At 42.7% G+C, this 27,773-nt stretch overlaps 2 protein-coding genes across 9 annotated transcripts in view; both read right to left on the bottom strand.

The window, feature by feature from the left end:
• The window catches only part of DNMBP (dynamin binding protein), a 113,950-nt gene extending 108,692 nt beyond the window's left edge, over positions 1 to 5,258 (bottom strand). For all 6 annotated transcript variants that reach the window (XM_081548820.1, XM_081548779.1, XM_081548801.1 and 3 more), the window contains exon 1: positions 5,176 to 5,258. The gene's annotated coding sequence lies outside the window, so the exon portion shown is untranslated. The remainder of the gene's footprint in view (positions 1 to 5,175) is intronic.
• A 19,448-nt stretch (positions 5,259 to 24,706) lies between these two features.
• The window catches only part of CPN1 (carboxypeptidase N subunit 1), a 37,366-nt gene continuing 34,299 nt past the window's right edge, over positions 24,707 to 27,773 (bottom strand). For all 3 annotated transcript variants that reach the window (XM_081548745.1, XM_081548763.1, XM_081548755.1), the window contains one exon: positions 24,707 to 24,984. In XM_081548745.1, coding sequence (XP_081404871.1) covers positions 24,826 to 24,984 — 159 coding nt within the window. In that variant the 3' untranslated portion in view covers positions 24,707 to 24,825. The remainder of the gene's footprint in view (positions 24,985 to 27,773) is intronic.

The raw sequence follows: 27,773 nt of genomic DNA, 5'->3' as shown, positions 1-27,773 counted from the left end.
GTTATATGGAAAAATAATGACCCCAGAGTAGCTAAATAAATTTAAAAATAAAAGAGATGGGATACTTGCTGTGCCAGTCATGAGGATGTATTGCCAAATCACTGTAATAAAATTAGAGCAATAAAAAACAGAGCAAGAACTGACAAACTAATGGAACAAAACAGAGGCTTAGAGATAGACTGGTGTATCCATGGAAACCATACAGGAGAAAGAGGGTATCACACTGTAATGAAAGAAATGATGGGTTTTTCGGATATGTTACTGGAAAAATTGGTTCATTAAATGAAGAATAATAGGGCTGGATCCCTATCTAACTCATGTGTAATGTGGACTCTAGACAAATTAAAGAAATAGCAATAACTCAGGGACTGGCAGGGCCTTTTTAAACAAAACTCTAAAAGCATAAGATATAAGCCAAAGAATTTACTTATTTCATTATATTGAAATTAAGAATTTTTATTGATAAAAGGACAACAAAGACAAAATTAACATACGAGAAAACATCTACAAAGTGATGATAAATGAACATCTATAAACTGTCTTCCACGAGTCAACAGCAACAACACAGATAGTAACTTCAAGAGAAAATGGGCTAAAACAGGAATCAGTAATTTATAGCTAAAACTATATGTATAAGAGATGTTTATAATCATTAATAATCAAAGAATACAAATGAAAATGACAAGATACCACTTTGCCCCTAGGAGATTACAAAAGGTGGAGACCGAGAGAAAGCTGAGTGGTGGTTGGGACATGATATAAAACCCCTCAAACACTTCTGGCAGGAGAGACTGGTATAGCTATTGTGGGCAGGCATCTGGCACAGTCTGATCAAATTCAGGACATGAAAGCCCATGACCCAGTGATTCTCTTCTAAGTGTATATCCCACACTTCTATTACACAGTTTTAGAAGTGGACAGGTATGAAGATGCTCACTGCAGCAACATTTGTGGTGGTAAGAAGTAGGGACAACCCGAGTATGTATTACTCAGAGAGGAGATAAGCAAAATTGTGGTTCACACACACAGAGCATGGGACATAACACAGCATTCAGAGGCAAAGAATTAGATGTACACGTAGAAACACAGGAAGACCTTAAAAACAGTACTCAGAGGGAAAAAAAAAGCATAATGAAACGCATCATTATCAACTAAAATGCAGAGAGGAGGATAAGGAAAAGAAAAAAAAAGACATTTTTTAGGCTCCTTGCATGTTAAAAAAGAATTCAAATGACCTATGATGAAAACAAAATTACAATTGTTTCCTTCCCCTAAGTTTCCAACTTTCCTAACAACAAAAGCAACTTTGGTTGCCAGCTTTGTTGATGAGTAACAGCTTTTCATCCTTTTTCAAGCAGGAAGGGAAAAATTCAGGGATCAGCAGAGTACTAAAGGGATCAGGGGAGAATGGTCACGAAACAGTGTTTTTGTTCTCATGACCTCATAACCTGATTGAAAAGAGCCGATTACCTCTTGATTAGGAGTGAGATTAGGAGTGATTCAGCTAAAGGCACATTGGTGGCATCAACTTTTCACGTCCTCTGAAACTACTTTCAGAACCTTTTCATAGATATAATCCTCTAGCCTTCTCACAGATACCATACTTCTTAGAATCTAAAAATTCTAGAGCTAGAGAGCATCTGGTTATCCTAAGATGAGCAAACAAAGGCCAGGGGACTGCAGTTCAGGGTCACACAACTGGTATGAATGGGAAGCCCTCACTGACTGTGCCCTTGTCCCCTTCCTGACTCTCTGGTCCAGCAGCCAGAGTGATCCTGTTAAAACATAAGTCATCAGAAGCTTCTCTGTCCAAAACGCTCAACAGGCTCCCACTCACTCAAGAGTAAAGGCCAAAATACTTTACAAAACCGCCTACACCCCCACCCCAATTCCTACCACCTCTCATCTGCTGCACTTTCCACTCACCCACATGGGGACTGCTTGGCCACCATGACCTCGCTGTCCCTCACACATGCCAAACATGCTTCTGCATCAGGATTTGGAACTTACTCATCCCTCTGCCTTCTGCTCACTGCCTCACTCCTCTCAAGACCTAGATTGAAAGTGATCTCAGTAGAGGCCTTCTTAGACCACTCTGCACTTTATGAGTGCACTCCTCCTTCTCCTTTCCCACTTCCACCTCTTTCTGTTTCTTCACTGCACTTACAATCATGCGACCATGATCCATTCACATATTTATTTTCTGTCTGTCCCCATGCTACCAGAATATCTACTGCATGAGGGCAGGGCTTTTCCTATTTTGTTCACAGCTATATCCCCAGCACCAAGAACAGATCTGGTGCTCCATGAATATTTGTTGAGCCTTGGTTTGTTTACCAATTCTTTCATCACAAGGTTGATCTGTGATATGATTTTATGGCTGCTACTTCATACCTTTCTGCCTTTCCAGGAGAGACACTGATATCTTATAATTAGCTCCTGGCCAACAAGACTAAGTTATCCAATCTGGAAGGTTAGTTTGTTCAGATGATTTCCTAAGCAAGGCATAATAAGAAACTATTTAATATTAATTGAATTCATGTTTAAGGGTTGCCATTTCCTCCTCTAGGGGATCTTCCCAATCAAGGGATGGAACCCACCTCTTCTACACTGGCAGGCAGAGTTTTTACCACTGAGCCATCTGGGAAGGCCACTGTGGGGTAGGTAACACATTAACCAACTTCAGAAACAACAGACTAATAAACTTAGAAAATAATGCAAGCCTTATATCTGGTAGTGGGTATGCAAACCTCCATTTGCATTCTAGGTTAATTGCTTTTGTCACTTAAAAAAGTTCACCAAATTTAAAAAGTATCTGTAATCTGAACAATCACTGCAGTGTCTGAAATCTGAGAAATCACCTTTTGCTTATTTCAGCCCAACCCTAATAAAGTGAGTGGGAGAGATGAGAAGAATAACAAATTTGAAGATTCACTATGTATCCTGTTGAAACTGTTTCCTTCTGAGGCAGAGAAATGAGTCTACTGGCTCTGGAGGCTTCCTAGGTTGCAGTCTCCCAGTTTAGGGAGGATAAAAATCTATACACAATCCCCTTAACCCTTTTTCAGAACCAGAGCCTCATAGAGTCTTGTACTATGTTCTAAAAATGAATATTCACTCTGAGTTTTTAGGAGACCTAAATGATGATTCAAGAACTACTATTTATCATGTACTTTAAGAGGGGAAAAAGTAATGTAGGTTCAGTTAGTGCTTGAAAGAGGCTCTGAACTGCCTCTTTCATGTGGATCAAAGAGGAATGTGAAGGGGTCTCTGTATGTAAGAGGGACACTAAGAAGAAAGGAGCCAGAAAAGAAGCAACACGAGGTGGGAAAGGCTCTGCTTTGGAGCTGCAAGACAAAATAACTTGTACATATTTGGACAGATTGTCTACAAAGATTATCACATCTCAGCTGCAAATTCACACAGTATGAACACTGTATAGAAGACACCTTATCACATTTCCCGAGGCAGAATGTTCTCGGCTTATTGCAAAAGTTATCTGTGCACTGCAGAGATCCCATCCCCAGGCCAGATTTTAGCAGCTCTCCACCATACACAAAGCACTCTATTACAGTCTCTAAATTTAGTGAACTTAACACAGAAGTAATTTGAAAAATCTCTTTTCACTTATATTAACAACAATGATGAAGTGACTGGGAACACTGAGAATAACACTGAATTTGAAGATCTGCTATGCATGATGCAGAGTTTTTAAAAAAACATGTTTTCTAAAAACCATTATTGTCACAATGAGTGACATATGTTTCAAATTAACACGTAAAATCAGAGAACTTTAAAGATGGGAGTCTTAGAGATCCTTTAATTCAATAGTTTAGAGAAAAACAGGTGCTGAGGTTTAAACTAACTTGCTCATCACCTTGAATCAATTCTATGCCGTGAGTAATAAATGCAGCAACAGTCTAAGAAACAACACGTGTATGCTGGCACATACTTCACTCTTCAATATACAACAACGAATTAATCGAGCCTGTAACTTCAGCTATACAAACACGTGCAACTAACCTATGTGTGCTAAGTCGCTTCAGTCGTGTCTGACTCTCTGCAACCCCATGGACTATAACCCTTCAAGCTCCTCTGTCCATGGGATTCTCCAGGCAAGAATACTGAAGTGGGTTGCCACGCCCTCCTCCAGGGATCTTCCTGACTTACGGATCCAACCTGCGTCTTCTGTATGGGCAGGTAGGTTCTTGACCACTAGTGCCACTTGGGAAGCCCAGCTAAAATATGCTCAAACACTAAATATTAATGCTACCACTGGCTTGCCACATTCCACAGCACCAGTGATAGTGAAAAGAAAGATCACATTACTATAAAACAATTACCATAAAACAGGCCTAAAGGCAAGTTACTAATTACAGAATAAAGTTGTGAGTGTCCTTCACTACTATATAAATGAGACAGACAATAAAGGATAAAAAGATTGCATTTAAAGTGGAATTTTTTTCATTTAAAATTTAACTGTATACATCATTTTCCACAGCACCTAACTTGCAGCAGACCTGACCTGTTTGTAACCCCAATATTCCTTTATTCAACTGACAGCATGAACATCCTTTTTAAGGTTAGAGGCCTTGAGAAATTGATGCCTGGTGGACATCAGTACCTGCGGCAGGAAAGCAGGTGTACCAAATTCCACCAGAAGCAAATTTGCATCTCTAGCCAAACAGGTCTTACTCTTGTTTCGGAAACCGTCCTCTTCTGCCTCCCTGACATAGAATCACGTCCTCCTACTCCGAATAAAAGTGACGCTGTGTGAACCAAAAGAATTTCTTCATCTGTAAAATAACGCTGGATTCCTTTCCAGAGTTTACAAATTTCGCCTCATTGCCGGAATGGCAGGGCGGTGCAGTGCGAAGATCCCTGGGCTTGCCTGACACAATTTAAATAGCCCACGTCTGCAACCCTCGGACTGCCGGCCATCTGGCTTCTTCGAGTCCCCAGCGCCTCCTAGGGCTCGATCGACCTGGACCGGAGGGCTCCGACGAGGGCCCGGCGCCCCGCTGCCCGTCGGAGGCTCCCGGGAGGGGTAGTGGCCGCGGCCAGGCAGGGACGGCGCAGGCCCAGCATCCCGGAGCGTCCCTCGGAGTCTGGGTCCCCTCCATCCGCCGCGCCCGAAGACCGAACCACCCAACCCGGCCTCGCCCGGCTCCTGACCTGCTCTCCGCTGCCGGCGGTCCCTCGGCGCAGCGGGCAGCTACGGCCGCACGTCCCGGGCCCGCTGTCACCTCCGCCTCTGCAGACGGCGGGCGGGTCAATCCCGCGTGACTCAGCGCCGCGGCCCCGCCTCCAGCCTAGGCTTCCGCCTAGCCCGGACCACGCGGCCCGGGGGCGCCACGCTTCGTCCCGGCGCGCCCACCCTCTCAGGGCCAGCCCCGCGCTGTAGCCCCCAGACGGCCCGCCCCGTGACGTCAGAGGGGGTGGTGCTCCAGAACCTCTACCCCGGGAAACTGAGGCAGCTGGCCTTGCGGCGCCGACCCTGCTGGGGCCGCTCGAGTGTGAACTCCCCTTGGCGCGTTCATTTCTACGTGCAGCTCTCTCTGATCGAAAGTTCCTTTCCTCCCTTGCTGATCCCTCACCCGCCACACTCCCCATCCAACCTAGGGGGGAAAAGTTCCATTTAGAGAAGGCCCGTTCAATTCCTGTCTACCGTGCGGTCCTCTATGCTGCTCCGAGGTAGTTCCCTTTATCACGTCACAAATGCTTGGCGTTCACTTCGGCCTGTTAGTTTTTTTCTGAGGAACTTCTCTCAGGATATCGTTGAGAATTTAAGAGTAAGGAATGACAGAATGCAAGAACTAGGCAGGGCTGAGAGCTCGCTTTTAACTCGTTCGTGAATCCTCACAGGATTTTCTTTGTGTGTTAATGGCCAAAAAGTCACACTGCTTGGCTTCTTGCTTAAATTTCTGTGCTTGGTTCCTGGGATCTATCTGGGAGATGCTCAAGAAGATGCATCAAGTCTATCACTGTGAACACATAACAGATAAACCTCTACAGATGGTCCCCACTTAAAATTGTTGGACTTAAGATTTTTCCACTTAACGATGATGAGAAAACGGCAGGCATTCAGTAGAAACCACAGTAGGATTTTGAATTTCAATCCTTTCCTGGGCGGGCGATTTGCTCTAGGACACTCCTGATGCTGAGAGCAACAGTAAGCCTGCTCCCAGTCAACCACAAAATAAGGAGGGCAAACCACCGATAGGCTTTCAACCATTCTGTACTCACAAACAATTCTGGCTTTCACTTTTGGCACACTATTTAATAAATTACATGAGACACCCAATACATTATTATAAAATAGGCTTTGTGTTAGACGACTTTGCCCAACTGTAGGTTAATGTAGGCTTCCCTGATGGCTCAGTTAAAAATCTGCCTGCAGTGCAGGAGACTCGGCTTCGTTTCCTGGGTTGGGAAGACCCCCTGCAGAAGGAAATGGCAACCCACTCCAGTATTCTTGCCTGGAAAATCCCATGGACAGAGGAGCCTGGCGGGCTACAGTCCATGGAGTAGATTAATGTGAGTGTTCTGAGCACGTTAAAGGTAGGTCAGGCTCTGATGTTGGGTATGTTAGTTGTATTAAATGCATTTTGGACTTGGGATATTTTCAAATTACCATGGGTTTGTCTGGACATAATCCCACTGTAAGTGGAGGAAGATCTGTATTTCAAAATTTTCATCAGATATTGTTTCTCCTTTCTATTACTTGTGTGTGCTTGTTAAAATATATGTAACATAAAGTCTATCATTTTAAACATTTTTAAGTGTATGGTTCTGTGGCATTAAGTACATTCACATTACATCACCTACATCCATCTCCAGAACTTTTCATCTTCCCAAACTGAAACTGTATTCATCAAACACGAACACTTCCTTCCTCTCTCTCCGCACCTTCTGGCTACCACCATTCTGCCTTCTGTCTCTATTAATCTGACTACTCCAGGTACCTGTTGTAAGTGGAATCATACAGTGTTTATATTTTGAGTTTTTTGTTTGTTTTTGCCACATCAGTGATTGAACCCAGGTCCTTGGCAGTGAAAGCCCAGAGTCCTAACCATTGGACTGCCAGGGAATTCCTAGTGATTGTCTTTTGTGATTGGCTTATTTCACTTTGTATAGGTCCTCAAGTTTCATCCATGCCATAGCATATGTCAGAATTTCTTTCCTTTTTAAGGTGGAATAATATTCCCTTGTGTATATATATATATATATATATATATATATATATACATTTTGTTTGTACATTCATCTTTCAATGGATGTTTTCCATCCAACATTTGCTTCCACCTTTCAGCCGTTATGAACAATAGTGCTGTGGTCGTGAGTGTACAACTATCTGTTTGAATCCCTTCACTCAGTTCCTTTGTGAATATGCCCAGAAATGGAATGACTAGGTCACATGATAATTCTATGCTTCATTTTGTGAAGAACTACCATGTGGTTTTCCATCTTTGCTTTTTGATGCATGTGCACACTTGTGGGCAGAAAACTTTCTAACATATCAATATCTTGGATTTTGACAAAACTATTAGCAAATGTGTCATTTGCCTGTAAAACAGTAACTTTTCTTCTCTCAATAATAAGTAATTAACATCACAAATACCCTGGCTTTATTTTTGAAGATACTGTTCCTATTCAGCTAACCACAATTTTGTCTGAGTTCTGGGGATGTGCTTCTCTCTTGGTTTTGGACAGCATCAAGTATGCCACCTGAAGGGGGAGGGATAAATTGAGAGATTGGGATTGACATACAGACACTACTACACATAGAGCAGATAACTAATAAGGACCTACTGTATAGGACAGGGAACGCTGTTCAATTCTCTGTAATGGTCTACGTGGGAAAATAATCTGAAAAAGAGTGGATATACCTACATATATAACAGTCTCACTTTGCTGTATACCTGAAGCTAACACAACATTGTAAACCAACTATACTCCAATAAAGTTTTTTTTTAAGTATGCTATAGGAAATCAAGATGAAATTAAAATGGAGCATTTCATTTTAAAAAGAAAACAACTTTGGATGTCTAAATGTACACCCAACTCACCTGGAACCTGTTTCTTTTACCTGAGTCAGTTTCAGAATGATCTGATAACTGAATCTAAAACCTCTGGAGGTTTAGTGAGTTCAGTTCAGTTCAGTTCAGTTGCTCAATTGTGTCTAACTCTTTGTGACCCCATGGACTGCAGCATGCCAGGCCTCCCTGTCCATCACCAACTCCCGGAGTTTACTCAAACTCATGTCCATTGAGTCAGTGATGCCATCCAACCATCTCATCCTCTGTCCTCCTCTTCTACTCCCGCCTTCAATCTTTCCCAGCATCAGGGTCTTTTCCAATGAGTCAGTTCTTCGCATCAGGTGGCCAAAGTATTGGAGTTTCAGCTTGGGCATCAGTCCTTCCAATGAATATTCAGGACTGATTTCCTTTAGGATGGACTGGTTGGATTTCCTTGCAGTCCAAGGGACTCTCAAGAGTCTTCTCCAACACCACAGTTCAAAAGCATCAATTCTTCAGCGCTCAGCTTTCTTTATAGTTCAACTCTCACATCCATACATGACTACTGGAAAAACCATGGCCTTGACTAAACGGACCTTGTTGGCAAAGTAACGTCCCTGCTTTTTAATATGCTCTCTAGGTTGGTCATAACTTTTCTTTCAAGGAGCAAGCATTTTTCTAATTTCATGACGGCAGTCACCAACTACAGTGATTTTGGATCCCCCCCCCAAATAAAATCTGTCATTGTTTCCACTGTTTCCGCATCTATTTCCCATGAAGTGATGGGACCAGATGCCATGATCTTAGTTTTCTGAATGTTGCTTTTAGTGAGTACCCTAAAGGTTAAGAAGCACTGCCCTAGGGCATTGTAAAGATTCTAATCATCAAAGGCAAAACAATAACTCATCAACAAAGATTTACAACACAACATTTGCAATGCAACAGGCATTATGCTAGATGTTTTCCATTCAGCCTGACAAAAACAGCCAATAAACTCCCTGCCTTTATCTCCACATTATTTTTTATTAATTTATTTATTTTAGTTGGAGGCTAATTAGTTTACATTATTGTAGTGGTTTTTGCCATACATTGATATGAATCAGCCATGGGTTTACATGTGTTCCCCATCTCCACATTTTAGAGTAAGGTTGTTGTTCAGTTGCTAAGTCCTGTCCGACTCTTTGCGAACCCATGAACTGCAGCATGCCAAGCTTCCCTGTCCTTCACTATCTCCTGGAGTTTGCTCAAACTCATGTCCATTGAGTCAGTGATGCCATCCAACCATCTCATCCTCTGTTGCCCCCTTCTCTTCTTGCCCTCAATCTTTCCCAGCATCAGGGTATTTTCCAATGAGTTGGCTCTTCACATCAGGTGGCCAAAGTATTGGAACTTCGCTTCAGCACCAGTCCTTCCAATGGATATTCAGGGTTGATTTCATTTAGTATTGACTGGTTTGATCTCCATGCTGCCAAGGGACTCTCAAGAGTCCTCTCCAGTACCACAGTTTGAAACAATCAATTCTTTGGCGCTTAGCCTTCTTTATAGTCCAACTCTCACATCTGTACATGACTACTGGTAAAACCATAGCTTTGACTATAAGGATCTTTGTTGGCAAAGTGATGTCTCTGCTTTTTAATACACTGTCTAGGTTTGTTATAGCTATTCTTTCAAGGAGCAAGCATCTATTAATTTTGTGGCTGTAGTCACCATTCACAGTAATTTGGAGCCAAAGAAAATGAAATCTGACACTGTTTCCACATTTTCCCCATCTATATGCCATGAAGTGAAGGATTGGATGCCATGATTTTTGTTTTTTGAATATTGAGTTTTAAGCCAACATTTTCACTCTCCTCTTTCACTTTCATCAAGAGGCTCTTCAGTTCCTCTTTGTTTTCTGCCATAAGGGTGGTGTCATCTGCATATCTGAGGTTACTGTTATTTCTCCTGGCAGTCTTGATTCCAGTTTTGTGCTTCATCCAGCCCAGCGTTTCTCATGATGTACTCTGCATATAAGTTAAATAAGCAGGGTGACAATATACAGCCTTGACATACTCCTTTCCCAATTTTGAACCAGTCTGTTGTTCCATGTCCAGTTCTAGCTGTTGCTTCCTGACCTGCATACAAGTTTCTCAGGAGGAGGTAATACGGTCTGGTATTCCCATCTCAGTAAGGGCAGGAAGAGTAAGGTAATTATTAAGAATATGAAGAGTAAGGTAACAGACAATAAATCATTAAACAAATGGTAAGCCAAATAATTACAGGGTATGGTGAATGCTGTGAGGGAAATAAACCAGATGATGTGATAAATTAGACCATAGAGAATTGAACCCTAATGCCCTAGGCATCCATTGTATATAATGAATTGATCTCTCTGCTATACAGGGGAAAGGCGCAAGTTATACCCGGTCCTTGAGAGAAATGGGAACTGAGAACTGCGGTGTGTTCTGCGGTTTAGATGAGGATCTGGTCTGATAAGGGCCAAAGGAAGAAGTGGAAACTTTCTTTGAATATAGTGGTTGGTGGTCAGGAAAGTCTCTGTGGATGTAAACTTTACTTGTGACCAAAATAATGAGAAAGAACCAGCTATGCAAAGAGCTGAGGAAGTGTCTTTTCAGCAGGAGGAACTGAAGGTGCAAAGCCCTAAAGTGGGAAACAATTTGATCAGTTTCAGAACAGAAGAGAAGCCTGTGTGAGAAAGAAATCAGGTACTATAAGATGAAATTATGAAACAAACAAGGGTGAAGGTCTCCTGGGCTGATGGGCCATGGTAAGGAGTTTGAACTTCATTTTAAGTCAATGTACCGATACATTATAAAATGTCCTCGATTGAAGAGACTGAAATAAAAAGGATCAAAAGAGATAATGCATGTGGAACCTCTCTGTTAGCAATAATGACAATATCTGCCTGTGGAATACGAAAACAGAAAAGTTTAATTTTTTTCCTGGATAATCCTCAATAAACCAAAATCAATTCCTGTAGATTTTGACTAACCACATTGATCAAAACTATTTAGGTGTGTCATCCTTTGATCCCATGTCTGAACCTGAACCCACTCTATCAGGACACACTCAAGTGTCCATTACCATTATAATGAACTGCATCACTAACAGTTTCCATGGCTGGCCGCAAATCAAAGCCGTTCCCCATGGCTTCCCTCTGGAGCAATTTAGTAGTAGAATATACAAGGCACCAGTTTAGCCTTTTATGGCAGAGAAGGAAGAAATAGCACTTGGAAACACTAATAACTATTTGTCAAAATGGTGCCAGAATGCATTGGAACAGAAAGGAGAGGACTCCGGTTGAGTGGAGGAAGGAAGGGTAGGGGAAGTCTGGTGCTCTCTTGGGGAGGAGTCCAGGGTGATATCTGAGGAATGGTATCTGTCTAGTGGACTTGCACTGAGGCAAGACCACCTCCTACATGAAGATAACAGAGATCATTTAGTTCCCCTTAGGAACAGACCGCAGTTGGCAAAAGTAAAGCTGATTCTTATTTTGTTCTTTCTAGAAGGACTCTGTAAGGAAGTTCTGAATTCAAAGGGCTATATCATGTTTATCTTAAGAGTTGCTCTTATATATTGGTATAGTGTTTGCTAGGGGGCTCCTTCTCCTCCTATCTGCTTGCAGAAGCTTGAAATTGGTTTAATGAGGAAGAGGAGATCCTTTCATAATTAGAAGTAAAAATCAAACTAGCAAACAAACAAATCTACCTGAAAATGCTAATGCCTAGTTCAGATAATATTTTGGAAAATAATCATTCTCTTGTGTATCCATCAAAATATATTTAAAGGAAGACTTCACTCACAGTGCAATAGATAAGAACCTGCCTGCCAATGCAGGGAATGCAGCTTCGATCCCTGGTCTGGGAAGATTCCACATGCCTTGGAGCAACTACCAAGCCCATGCACCATAACTACTAAGTCGGCGCTCCAGAGCCCAGGAGCCACAACTACTGAAGCCCATGTGCCTAGAGCCCATGCTCTGCAACAAGAGATGCCACTACAATGAGAAGCCCACACACCATAACAAAGAGTAGCCCCAGCTTGCTGCAACTAGATAGAGAATGTCTGAGCAAAGTGACAAAGACCCAGTGCGGCCAAAAATAATTGTTTTAATTAAACACACACACATACATATATGTATGTATTTAAGTGACACTATCAGATCTCTTATTTTCATAGGAGATAAGAAAGAAAGAAGATAGTTGGAAATCTGGAAGGAGGTAGGGGAAGGAAAGAAAGGGGAAGCTGAAATACTAAACATAAGTTTATAATAAATGTTCACTGGGACCTGACCTTATGTGAAGAACTTCCCATATATCATTTTTTCTTTTATTAATCAGAAAAAAAATGTTATACTAAGAAATAGAACCTGGTTCCCATTTGAATAGAATCAATAATTCTTTAAAAATAATTCACAAACCATCTTTCTTTCCCAGTTTGTCTACATTAATGAGGAAAGATAGTCAAGGTCATTATTTTCTTCTCCAAATAATATTTGTGGTTTATTCTTAGCACATATGTCAACAACGAGGCAAGTAATTGTTATCTTTAGCTTATAAATGAGGAACTGAGGCTCCCTGGGGCTAAACAGCTGGCTTAGTGCTTTCCACACTTCAATAATTCATTCTCAGAAAACCATCACAATAATTCTTGACTAAATGGATACCACCTTCCTAAATTTTTTAAATATTTTTATTTATTTTTAATTTAATTTAATTTCTTTGGCCGTGCTGCCCAGCATGCAGGATCCTAGTTCTCCGACCAGGGATCAAACCCACGCCGCCTACTGTGGCACCAAGTCTTAAGTACTAGACCACCAGGGAAGTCCTAAAATATGTTTATTTAAATTTACTCACCTTGTTTTTTAAGGAAAAACTTGTACCACTCCCATAAATGCAAAACCAGTATATAGATTGCAATTAATAGGAGATAATCTTCAAAACAAATACATTGAAAACAAAATGGTTATTAAATTCTAATTCTGAGCTTGAGGGCTACTCTCCTCTTGTTAAAGAATGAAAACAGCCAATGTTAGAAAGCAGACCACCTTACCTGCCTCCTGATAAACCTGTATGCAAGTCAAGAAGCAACTGTTAGAACCAGACATGGGACAACGGATTGGTTCCAAATTGGGAAGGGAGTACGTCAAGGCTGTATATTGTCACCCTGCTTATTTAATTTATATGCAGGGTACATCATGTGAAATGCCAGGCTGGAAGAATCCCAAGCTAAAATCAAGATTGCTAGGAGAAATATCAACAACCTCAGATATGTGGATGGTACCACTCTAACGGTAGAAAGCTAAGAGGAACTAAAGAGCCTCTTGATGAAGGCAAAAGAGGAGAGTGAAAAAACCAGCTTAAAACTCAACATTCGAAAAACTAAAATCATGGCATCCAGTCCCATCACTTCATGGCAAACAGAAGGACAAAAGGGGAAACAGTGACAGATTTTATTTTCTTTGGCTCCAAAATCACTGTGGATGGTGACTGCAGCCATGAAATAAAAGACTCTTGCTCCTTGGAAGAAAAGCTACCACAACCTAGACAGCATATTAAAAAGCAGAGACATCACTTTGCCAACAAAAGTCCATATAGTCAAAGCAGTAGTTTGTCCAATAGTCATGTATGAATGTGACAGCTGCACATAAAGAAGGCTGAGTGCTGAAGAACTGATGTTTTCAAATTGTGGTGTTGGAGAAGACTCTTGAGAGTCCCTTGAACAGTAAGGAGATCAAACCAGTCAATCCTAAAAAAAAGCAATTCTGAATATTCATTGGAAGGACTGATGCTGAAGCTCCAATACTTTGGCCACCTGATGGGAAAAGCCAGTTTACTGGAAAAGACCTTGATGCTGGGAAAGACTGAAGGCAGGAGGAGAAGGGGCAACAGAGGATGAGATGGTTGGACGATATCACTGACTCACTGGACATGAGTTTGAGCAAGCTCTGGGAGATGATGAAGGACAGGGAAACCTAGTGTGCGGTAGTCCGTGGGGTCAGAGTCGGACACAACTTAGTGAATGAACAAGAAAGTTGGAACCCAATAGAGACTTTCCCCTTGATGTATTCAGAAAGATCTAAATAAATTGTTAAGAGAATAACTTTTTCATTAAGTTATTTATTGCTTGGTTAGAGCATCAAGCAAAATTGGCTCCTGCATCACCTGAATTGTCCCAAAGAATATCTGCTGCTGCTGCTAAGTCGCTTCAGTTGTGCCCGACTCTGTGCGACCCCATAGACGGCAGCCCGTCAGGTTCCACCATCCCTGGGATTCTCCAGGCAAGAACACTGGAGTGGGTTGCCATTTCCTTCTCCAATGCATGAAAGTGAAAAGTGAAAGTGAATTCACTCAGTTGTGTTTCGACTCTTCCCGACTCCATGGACTACAGCCTACCAGGCTCCTCCGTCCATGGGAGTTTCCAGGCAAGAGTACTGGAGTGGGCTGCCATTGCCTTCTCCGAAGAATATCTAGAGTGATTCTTTATCCATATTTGTGATTCTTTACCCATATTTTGAGATATACCTGATTTACCAAGATAACAGAGCTTGTAAAGGACAAAGTTAGGTTTCAAACCACCATCTGCCAGTTTCAAAGTCTTTCCACTGTGCAATGTGGGCTCACCACTCAGACAGTTTCAGAACTTTGCTTTGAACCAGTTGTGTTTTTCTTCTCATGGCAAAATTTTATCTTCCTGTGTCCACGAGGCTTAGTGATGTCATGACCTTCAAAGTCCTTCCTGAAAATATGCCGGGAACTATACATCACACTTCGGAGGAAGACTGCCTCTTGCATGGCCTGGTGGAACTGTGCTCTTTTGATGTGACACTGTGCTTCTTTAACACAGTCTAGGAACGTTTTACCTGCTTAACAGCTAATGCTGTGCTGTGCTCAGTTGTGTCCAAATCTTTTCGACCCTCTGAACTGTAGTCCCGCAGGCTCCTCTGTCCATGGGATTTTTCAGGCAAGAATGCCGGAGTGGGTTGCCATTTCCTTCTCCAGAGGAACTTCCCGACCCAGGGATTGAACCCACGTTTCCAGCAGCTCCTGCAATGACAGGCAGATTCTTTACCACTGAGACACCCAGGAAGCCCAGTCGCTTCACAGACTATTCTAAAAAGTGTCTGCCTCTCCCTCTCCTCACATAAGCTGAGTTCACTGAAGGCAGAGACTAGTGGATTTATCTTTGTATCTCATTGCCTAGCAAAGTGCCTGGCACATAGGTGTATCTAATAAATGTTTGTTGAATGACTGAGTTCACTTGACTTAAGAGACACAGTAAAATTAAAATGATGCTTGAGTTTAATAAAATTATAATGTTCTTTTGCTGTTTTTGACTATAACAATCTATCCTCTTTCATTTGGTAATGGTGTTTTTTAAAACAAACAAACAAAAAAACTGGAACCAACTCTCCTACACTAGTTTCCCACCCTCACTCTGCACCTTCTGCGAGTGGTCATATAACCCCAGACTGACCAGACTCATCATGATGGTTTTAGGCACAGACATGTCACCCAATTTGTGCTCTTGAGAGCCAGGCCCAAGAATCAATAGTTTGTTGCTAGGCTGAAAAAATACAAGCTTGAAGCTTCTATTGATCATCTAGTCCCACATGGGGAGAATTTGTGTGAGAAGAAAGTCACCACTGAAAGTAATGCAATCAAGAAGTGGAAAAAGATTCCAACCCAATAACTGGGGCACCCGATTCCAACTGTGTCTGAAAACCCTTTTTATAAATTTTTAGTTATCTGAACCACTAACAGTCCCATCTTTAAACTACTGGTTCAGAAGTGCCAGTCTGAGATAAAATGTTTACTATTCCCTAGCAAAATGAGAGCAATTTCATTGATAATACAATTTTTTTTAAAATATTGGCTCCTGCACCAGGTGACGCCACATCCCATGTGCAGCAGGGCCCTTGATGGGGTGAGGGCAAAGGTGCAGGGAAGGTGTGGGAAATGAAGAGAATGAAGGTAGAAGAAGGAAAGATTCATGAGGGGAAGGGGCGTGGAGAGGAACAGTAAGCACAGAAGGGAGGAATAAGAGAAAGTGAGAGGGAAAAAACCTTTATACATAGTGAAATTTAACTTCTGGGAGGAGGGAGAGAATGAATGCTTGCTTAGGCATTTGTCCAGAGGGAATGTTTACTCATGGTTTAATAGCCAGAATGAAGTTAGTGTTGAAGTGAAGTAATAGGCTAGGCAGGAGGCGGGCATGATGGAGTGTTGATGGGAGTGTGTGTCTTAGACAAATCATGGTAGCACATAAGTGAAAATGATGCTCCAGACCAGTGAACTTTGACTTCTCTCACCCTGATGGCACATTTGTCCCAAGTCAGTCTATCCCATTTTCTCAATCCTTGTTTTTGAGATGACTGGTCTTATTAGGGGTATTTTCTCTGGCCATGGAAAAAGTGAATCTTGCTGGCTCATTTATGACTAGATTCAATGTGGTTTGGATGCTATGCTGTCGTAGACCTATGTGAGGTTAAGCTTCTAGCATGTTAGATCACACACACACACACCCCTTAGACCCAGGAGATGCAGCTGCACACATACACACACACACATGCACCCCTTAGACTCAGGAGATGAAGCTGCACACACACACATACACCCTTAGACCCAGGAGATGCAGTTTCTAGAACCACCCAGGCTCCGGTTGGCTACAGGGTCCTTGGCCTTGCTATTCCTTCTGCCTATACTTTTTATTCCTATTGTTTGTCAGCTTTTCCTTTTTCTTATCCTTTATATCTCAGCCCCAAAGTCACCTTTTCAGAGAAGTCTTCCCAAACCATCCTATTTCAAATAGATCCTTCTAGCATTTTCTCTATCAGCACCACTTCTCAGCTACTAATTCTTTCTATGTATTTGTTTATGAACTTGCTTTGTTCTTTGTCTCTCCTTCAAATCCTCAAACTCCAAATAGGTAGAAACCACGTCTTTCTGGTTTACACTGTTTCTCTGACTCTTAACACAGATGACACAGGGTTCGGTTCATAAATGGGATTTAACTATCTGTCAGATGAATGAATTAATAAATAAACTGCTCTCAAATCTTATCTTTGGTCTTTCACAGATTAAAAACTTGACATCATTCTCAGTTCAGTTCACTCAGTCGTGCCCGACTCTTTGTGACCCCATGACATTGTTCTACTGGGGTTATATCTTGTTAGAATAAAATTTCAAACTGTAAGAAATTACTTTTGGCTATTTAAGATGGCTCCTGCTCTCACTTTTTCTCCAAAATGTCCTGAAGGTGCACAGAAGAACTTGGGATGCTACACACTATCGACTCTGGTCCTTTGGGAAGGGCAGAAGAGCCTCCATTTAAAGCATTTAAGGAACCATTCTGTCTACAGAGTCTTTGGACATGCTTTACATTTTTCTTGCTTTAGTATTTGTGCCAATGGTACATCTCCATAACCCAGTAATAAGCAATTTGGTGCAAATGATGGGGACTATTTGAAGCCAGAAGCTACAGTTATCCAAAGGATAAATTCCCTGCTGTCAGAGACATACGTTCTTTAGAGAGAGAGAAAATGGGTGAAGTTGTCTATACTAGCCCTCTTATTCAAAAAGAGTTGTATATTTTTGTTTTTTCTTGTGCTAGGTTCCGCATACATTCATATGAGGTAGAAGTACTGGCAGCCTTACCATTCAGTAGGGTGAACACAATTGATTATTGTTGTTTTATTGGTTTATATCCTAATTTACAAAGCAATTCAAGATAGTTTATATATTACTAATAACTTTCTATTGTGTTTAGTCACGTCTGACTCTTTGTGACCCCATGGACTATAAACCATCAGGGTCCTCTGTCCATGGTATTTTTCAGGCAAGAATACTGGAGTGGGTTACCATTTCCTCCTCTATGGGAACTTCCCAACCCAGGGATCGAACCCATGTCTCCTGCACCTCCTGCTCTGGCAGGCAGATTCTTTACCACTGCACCACTGGGCATTAGCACAAATGTAGAGGCTTCAAACAGCATGAATGCATTATCCCCAGCTTCTACTTCTCAGGGGTCTGGACGTGGTTGAGCTGGACCCTCTGTTCCCATCTCTCAAGACGGCACCCAAGTATGGGCCTCAGATCATTCAGATTGTTGGCACGACCCATTTCCTTGTGGTATATGACTGTGTCCCCATTTTCTTGCTAGCTGTTAGCCTATACCACTCTCACTTCCTAGAGGCTGCCTCTTTTCATGTGCAATTCACAACCCAGCTGTCTGTTTTCTTCCTCCCAGGCCTGGGAGAGAAACTCTCAAATAGTAAAAGGCTGGCCTGATAAGGTCAGATGGTCTGGTATTCCCATCTCTTTCAGAATTTTTCCACAGTTTATTGTGATCCACACAGTCAAAGGCTTTGGCATAGTCAATAAAGCAAAAATAGATGTTTTTCTGGAACTCTCTTGCTTTTTTGATGATCCAGCGGATATTGGCAATTTGATCTCTGGTTCCTCTGCCTTTTCTAAAACCAGCTTGAACATCTGGAATTTCACAGTTCACATATTGCCGAAGCCTGGCTGGGGGAATTTTGAGCATTACTTTACTAGCATGTGAGATGAGTGCAATTGTGCGGTAGTTTGAGCATTCTTTGGCATTGCCTTTCTTTGGGATTGGAACGAAAACTGACCTTTTCCAGTCCTGTGTCCACTGCTGAGTTTTCCAAGTTTGCTGGAATATCGAGTGCAGCACTTTCACAGCATCACCTTTGAGGATTTGAAATAGCTCAACTGGAATTCCATCACCTCCACTAGCTTTGTTCGTAGTGATGCTTTCTAAGGCCCACTTGACTTCACATTCCAGGATGTCTGGCTCTAGGTGAGTGATCACATCATCGTGATTTTCTGGGTCGTGAAGATCTTTTTCGTACAGTTCTTCTGTATATTCTTGCCACCTCTTCTTAGTATCTTCTGCTTCTGTTAGGTCTACACCATTTCTGCCCTTTATTGTACCCATCTTTGCATGAAATGTTCCTTTGGTATCTCTAATTTTCCTGAAGAGATCTCTAGTCTTTCCCAATCTGTTGTTTTCCTCTATTTCTTTGCACTGATCGCTGAGGAAGGTTTTCTTATCTCTCCTTGCTATTCTTTGGAACTCTGCATTCAGATGGGAATATCTTTCCTTTTCTCCTTTGCTTTTCACTTCTCTTCTCTTCCCAGCTATCTGTAAGGCCTCCTCAGACAGCCATTTTGCTTTTTTGCATTTCTTTTCCATGGGGATTTTCTTGATCCCTGTCTCCTGTACAATGTCACGAACCTCTGTCCATAGTTCATCAGGCACTCTGTCTATCAAGTCTAGTCCCTTAAATCTATTTGTCACTTCCACTGTATACTCATAAGGGATTTGATCTAGGTCATACCTGAATGGACTAGTGGTTTTCCCTACTTTCTTCAATTTAAGTCTGAATTTGGCAATAAGCAATTCACGATCTGAGCCACAGTCTGCTCCTGGTCTTGTTTTTGCTGACTGTATAGAGCTTCTCCATCTTTGGCTGCAAAGAATATAATCAATCTGAAACCGTTAGAACTGGACATGGAACAACAGACTGGATCCAAATAGGAAAAGGAGTACGTCAAGGCTGTATATTGTCACCATGCTTATTTAACTTATATACAGAGTACATCATGAGAAACACTGGGCTGGAAGAAACACAAGCTGGAATTAAGATGGCCGGGAGAAATATCAATAACCTCAGATATGCGGATGACACCACCCTTATGGCAGAAAGTGAAGAAGAACTAAAGAGCCTCTTGATGAAAGTGAAAGAGGAGAGTGAAGAAGTTGGCTTAAAGCTCAACGTTCAGAAAACTAAGATCATGGCATCTGGTCCCATCACTTCATGGGAAATAGATGGGGAAACAGTGGAAACAGTGTCAGACTTTATTTTTTGGGGCTCCAGAATCACTGCTGATGGTGACTGCAGTCATGAAATTAAAAGACAGTTACTCCTTGGAAGGAAGGTTATGGCCAACCTAGATAGCATATTTAAAAGCAGAGACATTGCTTTGCCAACAAAGGTCCGTCTAGTCAAGGCTATGGTTTTTCCAGTGGTCATGTATGGATGTGAGAGTTGGACGGTGAAGAAAGATGAGCACCGAAGAATTGATGCTTTTGAAGTGTGGTGTTGGAGAAGACTCTTGAGAGTCCCTTGGACTGCAAGGAGATCCAATCAATCCATCCTAAAAGAGATCAATCCTGGGTGTTCATTGGAAGGTCTGATGTTGAAGCTGAAACTCCAATACTTTGGCCACCTCATGCGAAGGGTTGACTCATTGGAAAAGACCCTAATGCTGAACAGGATTGGGGGCGGGAGGAGAAGGGGACGACAGAGGATGAGATGGTTGGATGGCATCACCGACTCAATGGACATGGGTTTGGGTAGACTCCGGGAGTTGGTGATGGACAGAGAGGCCTGGCGTGCTGCAATTCATGGGGTCGCAAAGAGTCGGACAGGACTGAGTGACTGAACTGAACTGATAAGGTCAGGTCCACCCAAGATAATCTTCCCCTTGATTAACTCAGAACTGGCTCGTTTTGAATCCTGATTACATTTGCAAATTCCTCTTGCCATATCTGTCCTAAGTCACTTCAGTCATATCCAACTCTTTGCATCCAACCCCCATGGACTGTAGCACATAGGCTCCTCTGTCCATTGGACTCTCCAGGCAAGAATACTAGAGTGGTTTGCCCTTTCCTTCTCCAGGGGATCATTCTGACTCAGGGATCAAATCTGGGCCATATAGTGGAACATAAGTCAGGGAGTGATATCTTGGTAACAAGGCCTATCCCACATGCAAAGGGAGGGGTTAGACAATGGTTGAGATCATGGGGACTCATTTCAGAATTCTGCCTATCATGGTTTACAATAATAATTTTTAAAACGGATGCTCAAGGGCTTCCCTGGTGGTCCAGTGGTTAAGAATCCGCCTTGCAATGCAGGAGACACCAGTTCAATCCCTGGTCTGGGAAGATCCCACATGCCACAGGCCAACTAAGCGCATGCTGCAACCACTGAGCCTGTACTCTGGAGCCTTTGAGCCGCAACTACTGAGTCCATGTGCAGCAACTATTCAAGTCCACATTTCCTAGAACCTGTGCTCAGCAGCAAGAGAAGCCACTGCAATGAGAAGCCCATGTACAACTAGAGAGTAGCCCCTGCTCTCTGCAACAGGAGAAAGCCCACGCACAGCACTGAAGACCCAGCACAGCCAAATAAATATATATTAAAATGGATGCTCAAAACTACACTAGATAAAAAGAAGAAAAACAGTTAAAGAGGAAAGAATGAGGGGGAAAATGTGAAAATAATCATGGAATCATTCACTCAACAAATATGCTTGCTATATTTATATATACCAGGCAGGCTAGAAGGAAGACAAGGGAGCCACAGCTTACCGGAGCAGGATCTTCTTGGGGCACCAGTACCAGGTCTAACAGTCATTAGGTATCATCCTGCCTTAAAACTGGAAATTCTCCTCCTAGTCACATGAGGAGGATCACTGTGTCAAGAAGTCTTCAATTTGGAAGGAAAAGTGCTAGGAGGAATAAGGAACACTAAAGACTTCCAGCACATGAGATTTTTAAAAAAGAAAGAAAGAATAGACTTGACTCAGCCCCTTAGGACCTGCCTCACTTCCAAACTCGCCTTTGCACCTCTAAGTCCTTGATGCCCCTGTCAGCCTCACTGGTTTACAATCAACCAAGCTGATGAGTTACAATCCTCCAAGGAGAGTCCAAGGCAGAAGCTGCCTTCTCCTCCCTGCTGATCTATAAGAGTATCACCTTTAACTCCAAGTGAGGTTGATATTATCTCTATGTTTTTTTCTCCAGGTGAGTAACCATGATCAGAGACACTCGTTCAAGGTCATGCAGCAGATAAGGAGCAGAGCTAGGATTAAACCCAGGTCTGTCAGAGTCCAAAATCCATGCCCTTAATTACAGTATTCTTCCCTTGGGAAACATTATCTATCTAGGCTGGCATTTTGTGTGGAAGATTTAAAATAAAATCCTAGATATCAAATAGAAAGGATACTCTCCAGAAAAGTGCTGGACTCAAAGATGGAGGATGTTTCTTCTTGTCCTCTGAATTCTGCCTCTCTCCCCCATTAGCTCTGATTTCATATCCTTCCTCCACATATGAGAAAATTTTATACAGTCATGGCCAGATCCTGTATTTTCCATATAATATTCTGTCTGTATTATCACCTCCAGCTTGAGTGAATTTTACTCAGCATAGGCTTTAAGGTTTGGTTGAAAACCTGCCATCTACTTTAGTGCTTAAAATCTTCAGGATGGCAGGCCAGGAGGGCCTGAATAAGGCTGCAAGTCTTGAAGAGGTCAGGGAACCTGTGGGGGCTGACAGGAAGCCTCTGGCTCAGTCACGAGTTGCCTGGTGGTCCCCACCCCCGCTGTCCCGCCCGGGTCACCTTCTCACCTGGCTCTCAGCAGTCTCTGCAGTGACTCAGCCTTGCCGCTGCTCCAGCCAGCTTGTCAGGCTATAGCCAGGGTGAAGGCTCTAGACCTGATTCTGCCTCTCCCCTCAGTGGAGCCCTTCGGTGGCTGCTTGTTCTTCTCAGGACAAAGTCTGAACTCTGTAATGTGGTTCAAGGGTCCTGCATGTCCTGGTCTCTCCCCACTCCACTGACCTCTCTGAGCACCTCACTCGCTCCCCAGTGCTGAATCTCTCACAATTCCCTGAAGGGTCCCCTCTCCTGTGCCTCCAGATCTTGGTACTTGCAGTCCCCTCAGCCTAACCCTGGCTCCCCTATCTTTCACTACCCCCTCCCCCTGACCCCGACCAATGCCTCTTTATTTGACCTTGTTACATCTTACCATAAACCGAATTCCAATATGACTTTCCTGATCTTCCCAAGATTATGCCAGGGCCCTTCCCACAGGTTCCCTGTCCCCCCATCTCAGAGTTCACTTAATCAAAGCAATTATTACAAGGCAGTGTAATGACCTGTTTTCCCAACTAGGTCATGGCAGCCCTGAGATCATGTGCTGTATCTTATTTCTCTTTGTATTCTCAGCATTTATTGAGAGCAAGGACTCAATAAATGTCCCCTGCATGAATGAATGAATAAATAAAAGTATACTGTTGGGCCAGGGAAAGCACTGTGACCGTGCTTTGCAAACATCAGCTTTGCTAAATGACTATGTATAAAGGAAGCTGAAATCAAAGTAAGCGATATTCAGACAGTCTGGAAAACTCAAGTGCATATAGCAACCTCAGGCACAGTCCTACTGAATTGAAGAGAGCCCCCTCAAGTAGTTCCCTCTTTATAACAATAAGAAGGGAACCAAGGGCTATGGGATTAAAATTGGGAAGAAAGAAAACATTACCTGAGGAGAGAATTTCCTTTTTAAACGAGAAAAGATACATTTTCTTCTGTCTCCCATTGGACCACAGATTGAGAGATTGCTCAAGTAACAAAAATAAATCATGTATTCATCCTAATCTTAAATGGTCTCCTGTAGAGGGTGGATTGTCACAGAGAGAGCACCTCCTGTTTTCTGGTGGATGTGAGAATACTTGCTGAGAGCAGCTAAACTACTCAAGGTTGGGAAAGGTCTGGGTTTGGGAGAGGCTGAGGAACCATTGGTGGAGGATGACAAGGTAGGGAGAGGCGGAGCAAGTGTGGGGGAAATGGAGCCTGTCCTGTCTCATTGAGGCTGAGCCCTGAAATGCGTGATGATGGGTAAATTCCCCCTCTAAGCCCTGGGGACAGGGAACTCAGGAACCCCAAGCATGCCCAGTGGGGGGTTATGAACTCGTGTGATGGAAGACTGCACATTCCTTCAAAACCTTCATTGACGTCTATTTTGCTTCATAACACTGTTAGTACAAATGGTTCATTCTGGGGAACTCAGGGGGTGGAGAGTACTGTGTATTCCTTAAACAGGGTCAGGACACAGTCATTCCACAGGGGCATCTCTATTACCCAGAAAATGTTTGAAAGATGCATATTGTTTAAAATGCTTGTGTATGAAAATGGGTAGTAGGATTAGGTGCTTGTATGTGAAATCCTTTAGTTAATAAGAAACTATTGGCTCGGGCTTCCCTGATGGTCCAGTGGATAAGAATCTACCTGCCAGTGCAGAGGACACAGGTTCCATCCTTGGTCTGGGAAGCCTGTGGGCCACAACCACTAAGCCCATGCGCCTAGAGCCTGTGCTCCATAACTAGAGAAGCCACGGCAATGAGAAGCCTGCACACTGCAATCAAGAGTGGCCCCCGCTCACCGCAACCAGAGAAAACTGCACAGCAACGAAGACCCAGTGCATCCAAAAATGAATAAATAAAAATTATTTTTTAAAAAGCAGTAATATATTTTTAAAAAGAAACCATTGGCTCTTGTTGAAACAGTCCTCTAGGATTTCAGAATGGGCTACCTGGTCTTGCTATGGGAACAAGATCAATGATGGATCATTTCAGCCTTTCAGCCATTCATCCAGAAACCTTCATTGGGTACTTACTGTGTTACAGGCTTTGTGCTTGACTCTAGAGGGAGAGTGATTAACCAGCCAGAACCAGTCTCTGGATACAGCGTGGATTGGCACAGAGCCTTCTGGACCTAAACCATATCCCCGGAACTGGAAAATCTTAATGAACATCATTTGCATGTATGTATTACTGCATCAGAGGGTTTACCCCTGAAACAGATGAAAACCATTCTGAATTGTTCTAAATATGTTTATATTTAAATATGTCTCAGATAATAAAATAGAAAGAATGCTTCTTCTGGTGGGAGAGCAGGAACAAAGCCTTTCCAAACCGTTGCCCCGGGCACTGCGGATTTCAGGCAGGGCCTCTCTGAGGTTGCTTCATCATCATTTCTTTTTTCCTAGCTGCCCGGGGCTGCACTTTCTTTGGTAAGACTCTGCCTCTATGCCCTGAGTTAGGAATTCTCCTCTTAGGGGCTGTTTGAGGGGTGCTTCTCTTGAGTTGGAAATTAACCTGTAAAAAAGAAAAAAAAGAAGCTAGGAGAGCACAGAAATCAGTTTTCCATTTCCTAGAACTGAAATTGGGGGAAGACCAACTTGGATCCTGCTTTACCATGGTTCCAGGTTCTGAGGACAAGGGACCGAGGAGACTATCACAGCAACCATCCAGCGTGGGTGGTGTCATACAGCCTTGGCTCATATTTCCCCAAAATGGCACATGATAACTGATAATACATAGGGTGTATCTGGATGAACTTAATGTACATTTATTTTATATGTAATAGAAAAAAATATCTACACTCAAGGCATGATTTTTGCCAATACTGCTGTTCAAAACAAGAGTTAAGATTCATGGTGCCACAGTCATCACCTTTAAGATGACTGCGTGAGTCACAGGTACTGTGCTCAGGCAAGCCAAAGAATGCCTCAGACCTTCAGAGCTAAACCTTCTGTCATAATTGTCTGGAAATAGAGATAGTAGAGACGATACAGATTGTTAGTATGGATTCTTAAATTCTCAGTGTCCTCGTGCACTAATGCACTGTTTCCAGCAGTTCACTGAAACCTTCCTTCTGGCCATGCACACAGAGGTGACGATGCTTCTGACTGACAAGTGTGGGATCTGTGGGCCATGCAGAAGCTCTAGAGCTCCGGCCCAGGAAGGGAAAGGCGAGGGTGTGGCACAGTGTTCTAACCACACTCCCTGGAGGCATCCTTGGCTCTCAGGCCCTGGGAACAGACTGAGCTGCTGAAGCCAGCCCGGAGTTGGAAAACATGTGACAGACAGACCTCTTCACGGGGTTATTTCTTGCCCCTTATTTCAAACCCACAGCCAGCTAGTTCTCCCAAAGCCGGAGAAATCTGAGCCAATTGTACTGTATCAGTACTATTTCTTATATATAGTGTCAATATAAGGATCAAGGAAAGGAATGTGGGGGGAGAGAGAGAGAAAGACAACAAAATAAGGCGAGGACAGAGGAAGTGAAAGGCTGGGACATCTGGACAGCAGTGAGGGAAGCAACGGGGAAAACACTGGACTCTCGGAGACACTTGAAAGAGTTTTAATTGTAGCACAAAACCCCTCTAGTAAATGATCTTTTTTCTTTTCTTTCAACCAAGTGGATCTCTGCTTTAGAATGGGAAAGGGACTCAACTGGGATCAATAAGTGGATTCTTAGCTGTGACTGTACCTGAGAAATATATCCAAAAGATAAATTTTCCCCCCTCTGAGTTATACATGATACAATGATGGATTATATCAATTCATTTAAAGGTTATATGAGAAAGGAGGTAAGATCTTTTGAAGCCTAATTTGTTACTCAAGAGGATTTGTCCTTGTTTGAATTTGCAATTGAATAAACTTATACATAGTGCAAGACTTCTGTAAGCAGCTGCCTAACAATCATTTGATTTTAGGGTAGATGAGGAGCAGGGGGATAACAAGGAAAAAGGAGAGGGTGCACCAATCGGGATATTGGGAGCAAGTTAACAGGCTGCCAGGGAAGAGCTACTCTCTGCTTCCCGCATCTGCAAGTCATTTATATCCTGCAGGAGAAGGGAGTGGAGGGACTAGGATGGGGGAAAGGGGGAACTGTCTAGAAATTTCAAAGGAATTTTCAAAGTCTTTAAAGAGCTCTTCACTGGGATCCCTGTGTTAAAAAAAAAAGAGGTCATGAACACAGGTGCTGAGCTCAGCACAAGGCCATGTAACAGACTGGCTGAGAAGGCTGCCCCCAAAGCCCCACAGAGGCTGGACTCCTGGCTCCCACTTACTCACCATGGGGTACTGGACAAGTTATTACTGTTCTTTGAGCTTCAGCTTCCTCAGCCACAAATGGTTTTATACATAGGGTTGTTATGAAGGTTAAATGAGATGATTCTGGAAAGCTCTCAGGTAATGTCTGACACACAGTAGCTGTTCAAAGAATAGTACCTATAACTATTTGAAAAGGCAAGACATTTGACTGCATTGAGTTAACAGGGAAAGGGAAGAAGGGTCTACTAAGTTCTCAGGATGTATAGACAAGGAATAGGACAGAGTGAGGGGGCCCAGCCCAAGGGACAACCTGACATGAGGGAAAGGTCCATAGATACTCATTAACCAGGACGGCCTCATTACCTTTCCCTTGTTTGAGAAACCTGAGGATTAGTGTCCATGATCTTTGAGCTTCTTTGGCTCTGAGATCCCAATCCAAAATGACCAAAGCTAAAAAAGCCCAGGCTATAGATCAAAAAAGTTTTTTGCTTCTCATCCTGTCTATAAAAGAAAGCCTTTTGGAGAGTTGAATATCGAAGAGCCCTGAGGTGAGTGGAAAGCAAGGCTGTCTGGGCACATGGGCACCAGAAGGGGGCAGAGTGCCATCTGGTGGTGATCCTTACTGATGACGGAGAAGACTGTAAGCCTGTGTGTCTGGACAAGGTCTCTGGGATTTACAAACTACCTTTGTTGAGCACTTTCTATGTGTAAGTCACTGTGCTAAATGCTTTATGTGTAGTTTCTCATTTCAACCTCTTGTGAAAGAGGCATTATTATCACCAGTTAACAGAGGAGGAAACTGAGGATGAGAGCAATCGGGTAGTCTGTCCAAGGTCTGCAGACAAGTGAGCTGGATTTAGAATCTGGCCATGTTTTAATCACAATGCTATGTTAAAGAGAAGGAAAAGGAAAAACCAAAAGAAGTGGGGAAGGATGTAACGCAAGAATGATAGGAGAAAAATTAGCATGTGGGAGCACTAGTTTTGTTTTTCTTAGGTGGTGAAAGAGGCAAGCTTGGCAAAGGTTAGAACTATACAACTGATTAT

Source organism: Giraffa tippelskirchi, chromosome 2 (assembly GCF_054371585.1).
Source record: "Giraffa tippelskirchi isolate mGirTip1 chromosome 2, T2T-mGirTip1v1.2.pri, whole genome shotgun sequence".
Taxonomy (NCBI): domain Eukaryota; kingdom Metazoa; phylum Chordata; class Mammalia; order Artiodactyla; family Giraffidae; genus Giraffa; species Giraffa tippelskirchi.
The sequence above is the reverse complement of the archived record's forward strand: the minus strand, read 5'-3'. Positions and strand labels throughout refer to the sequence as shown.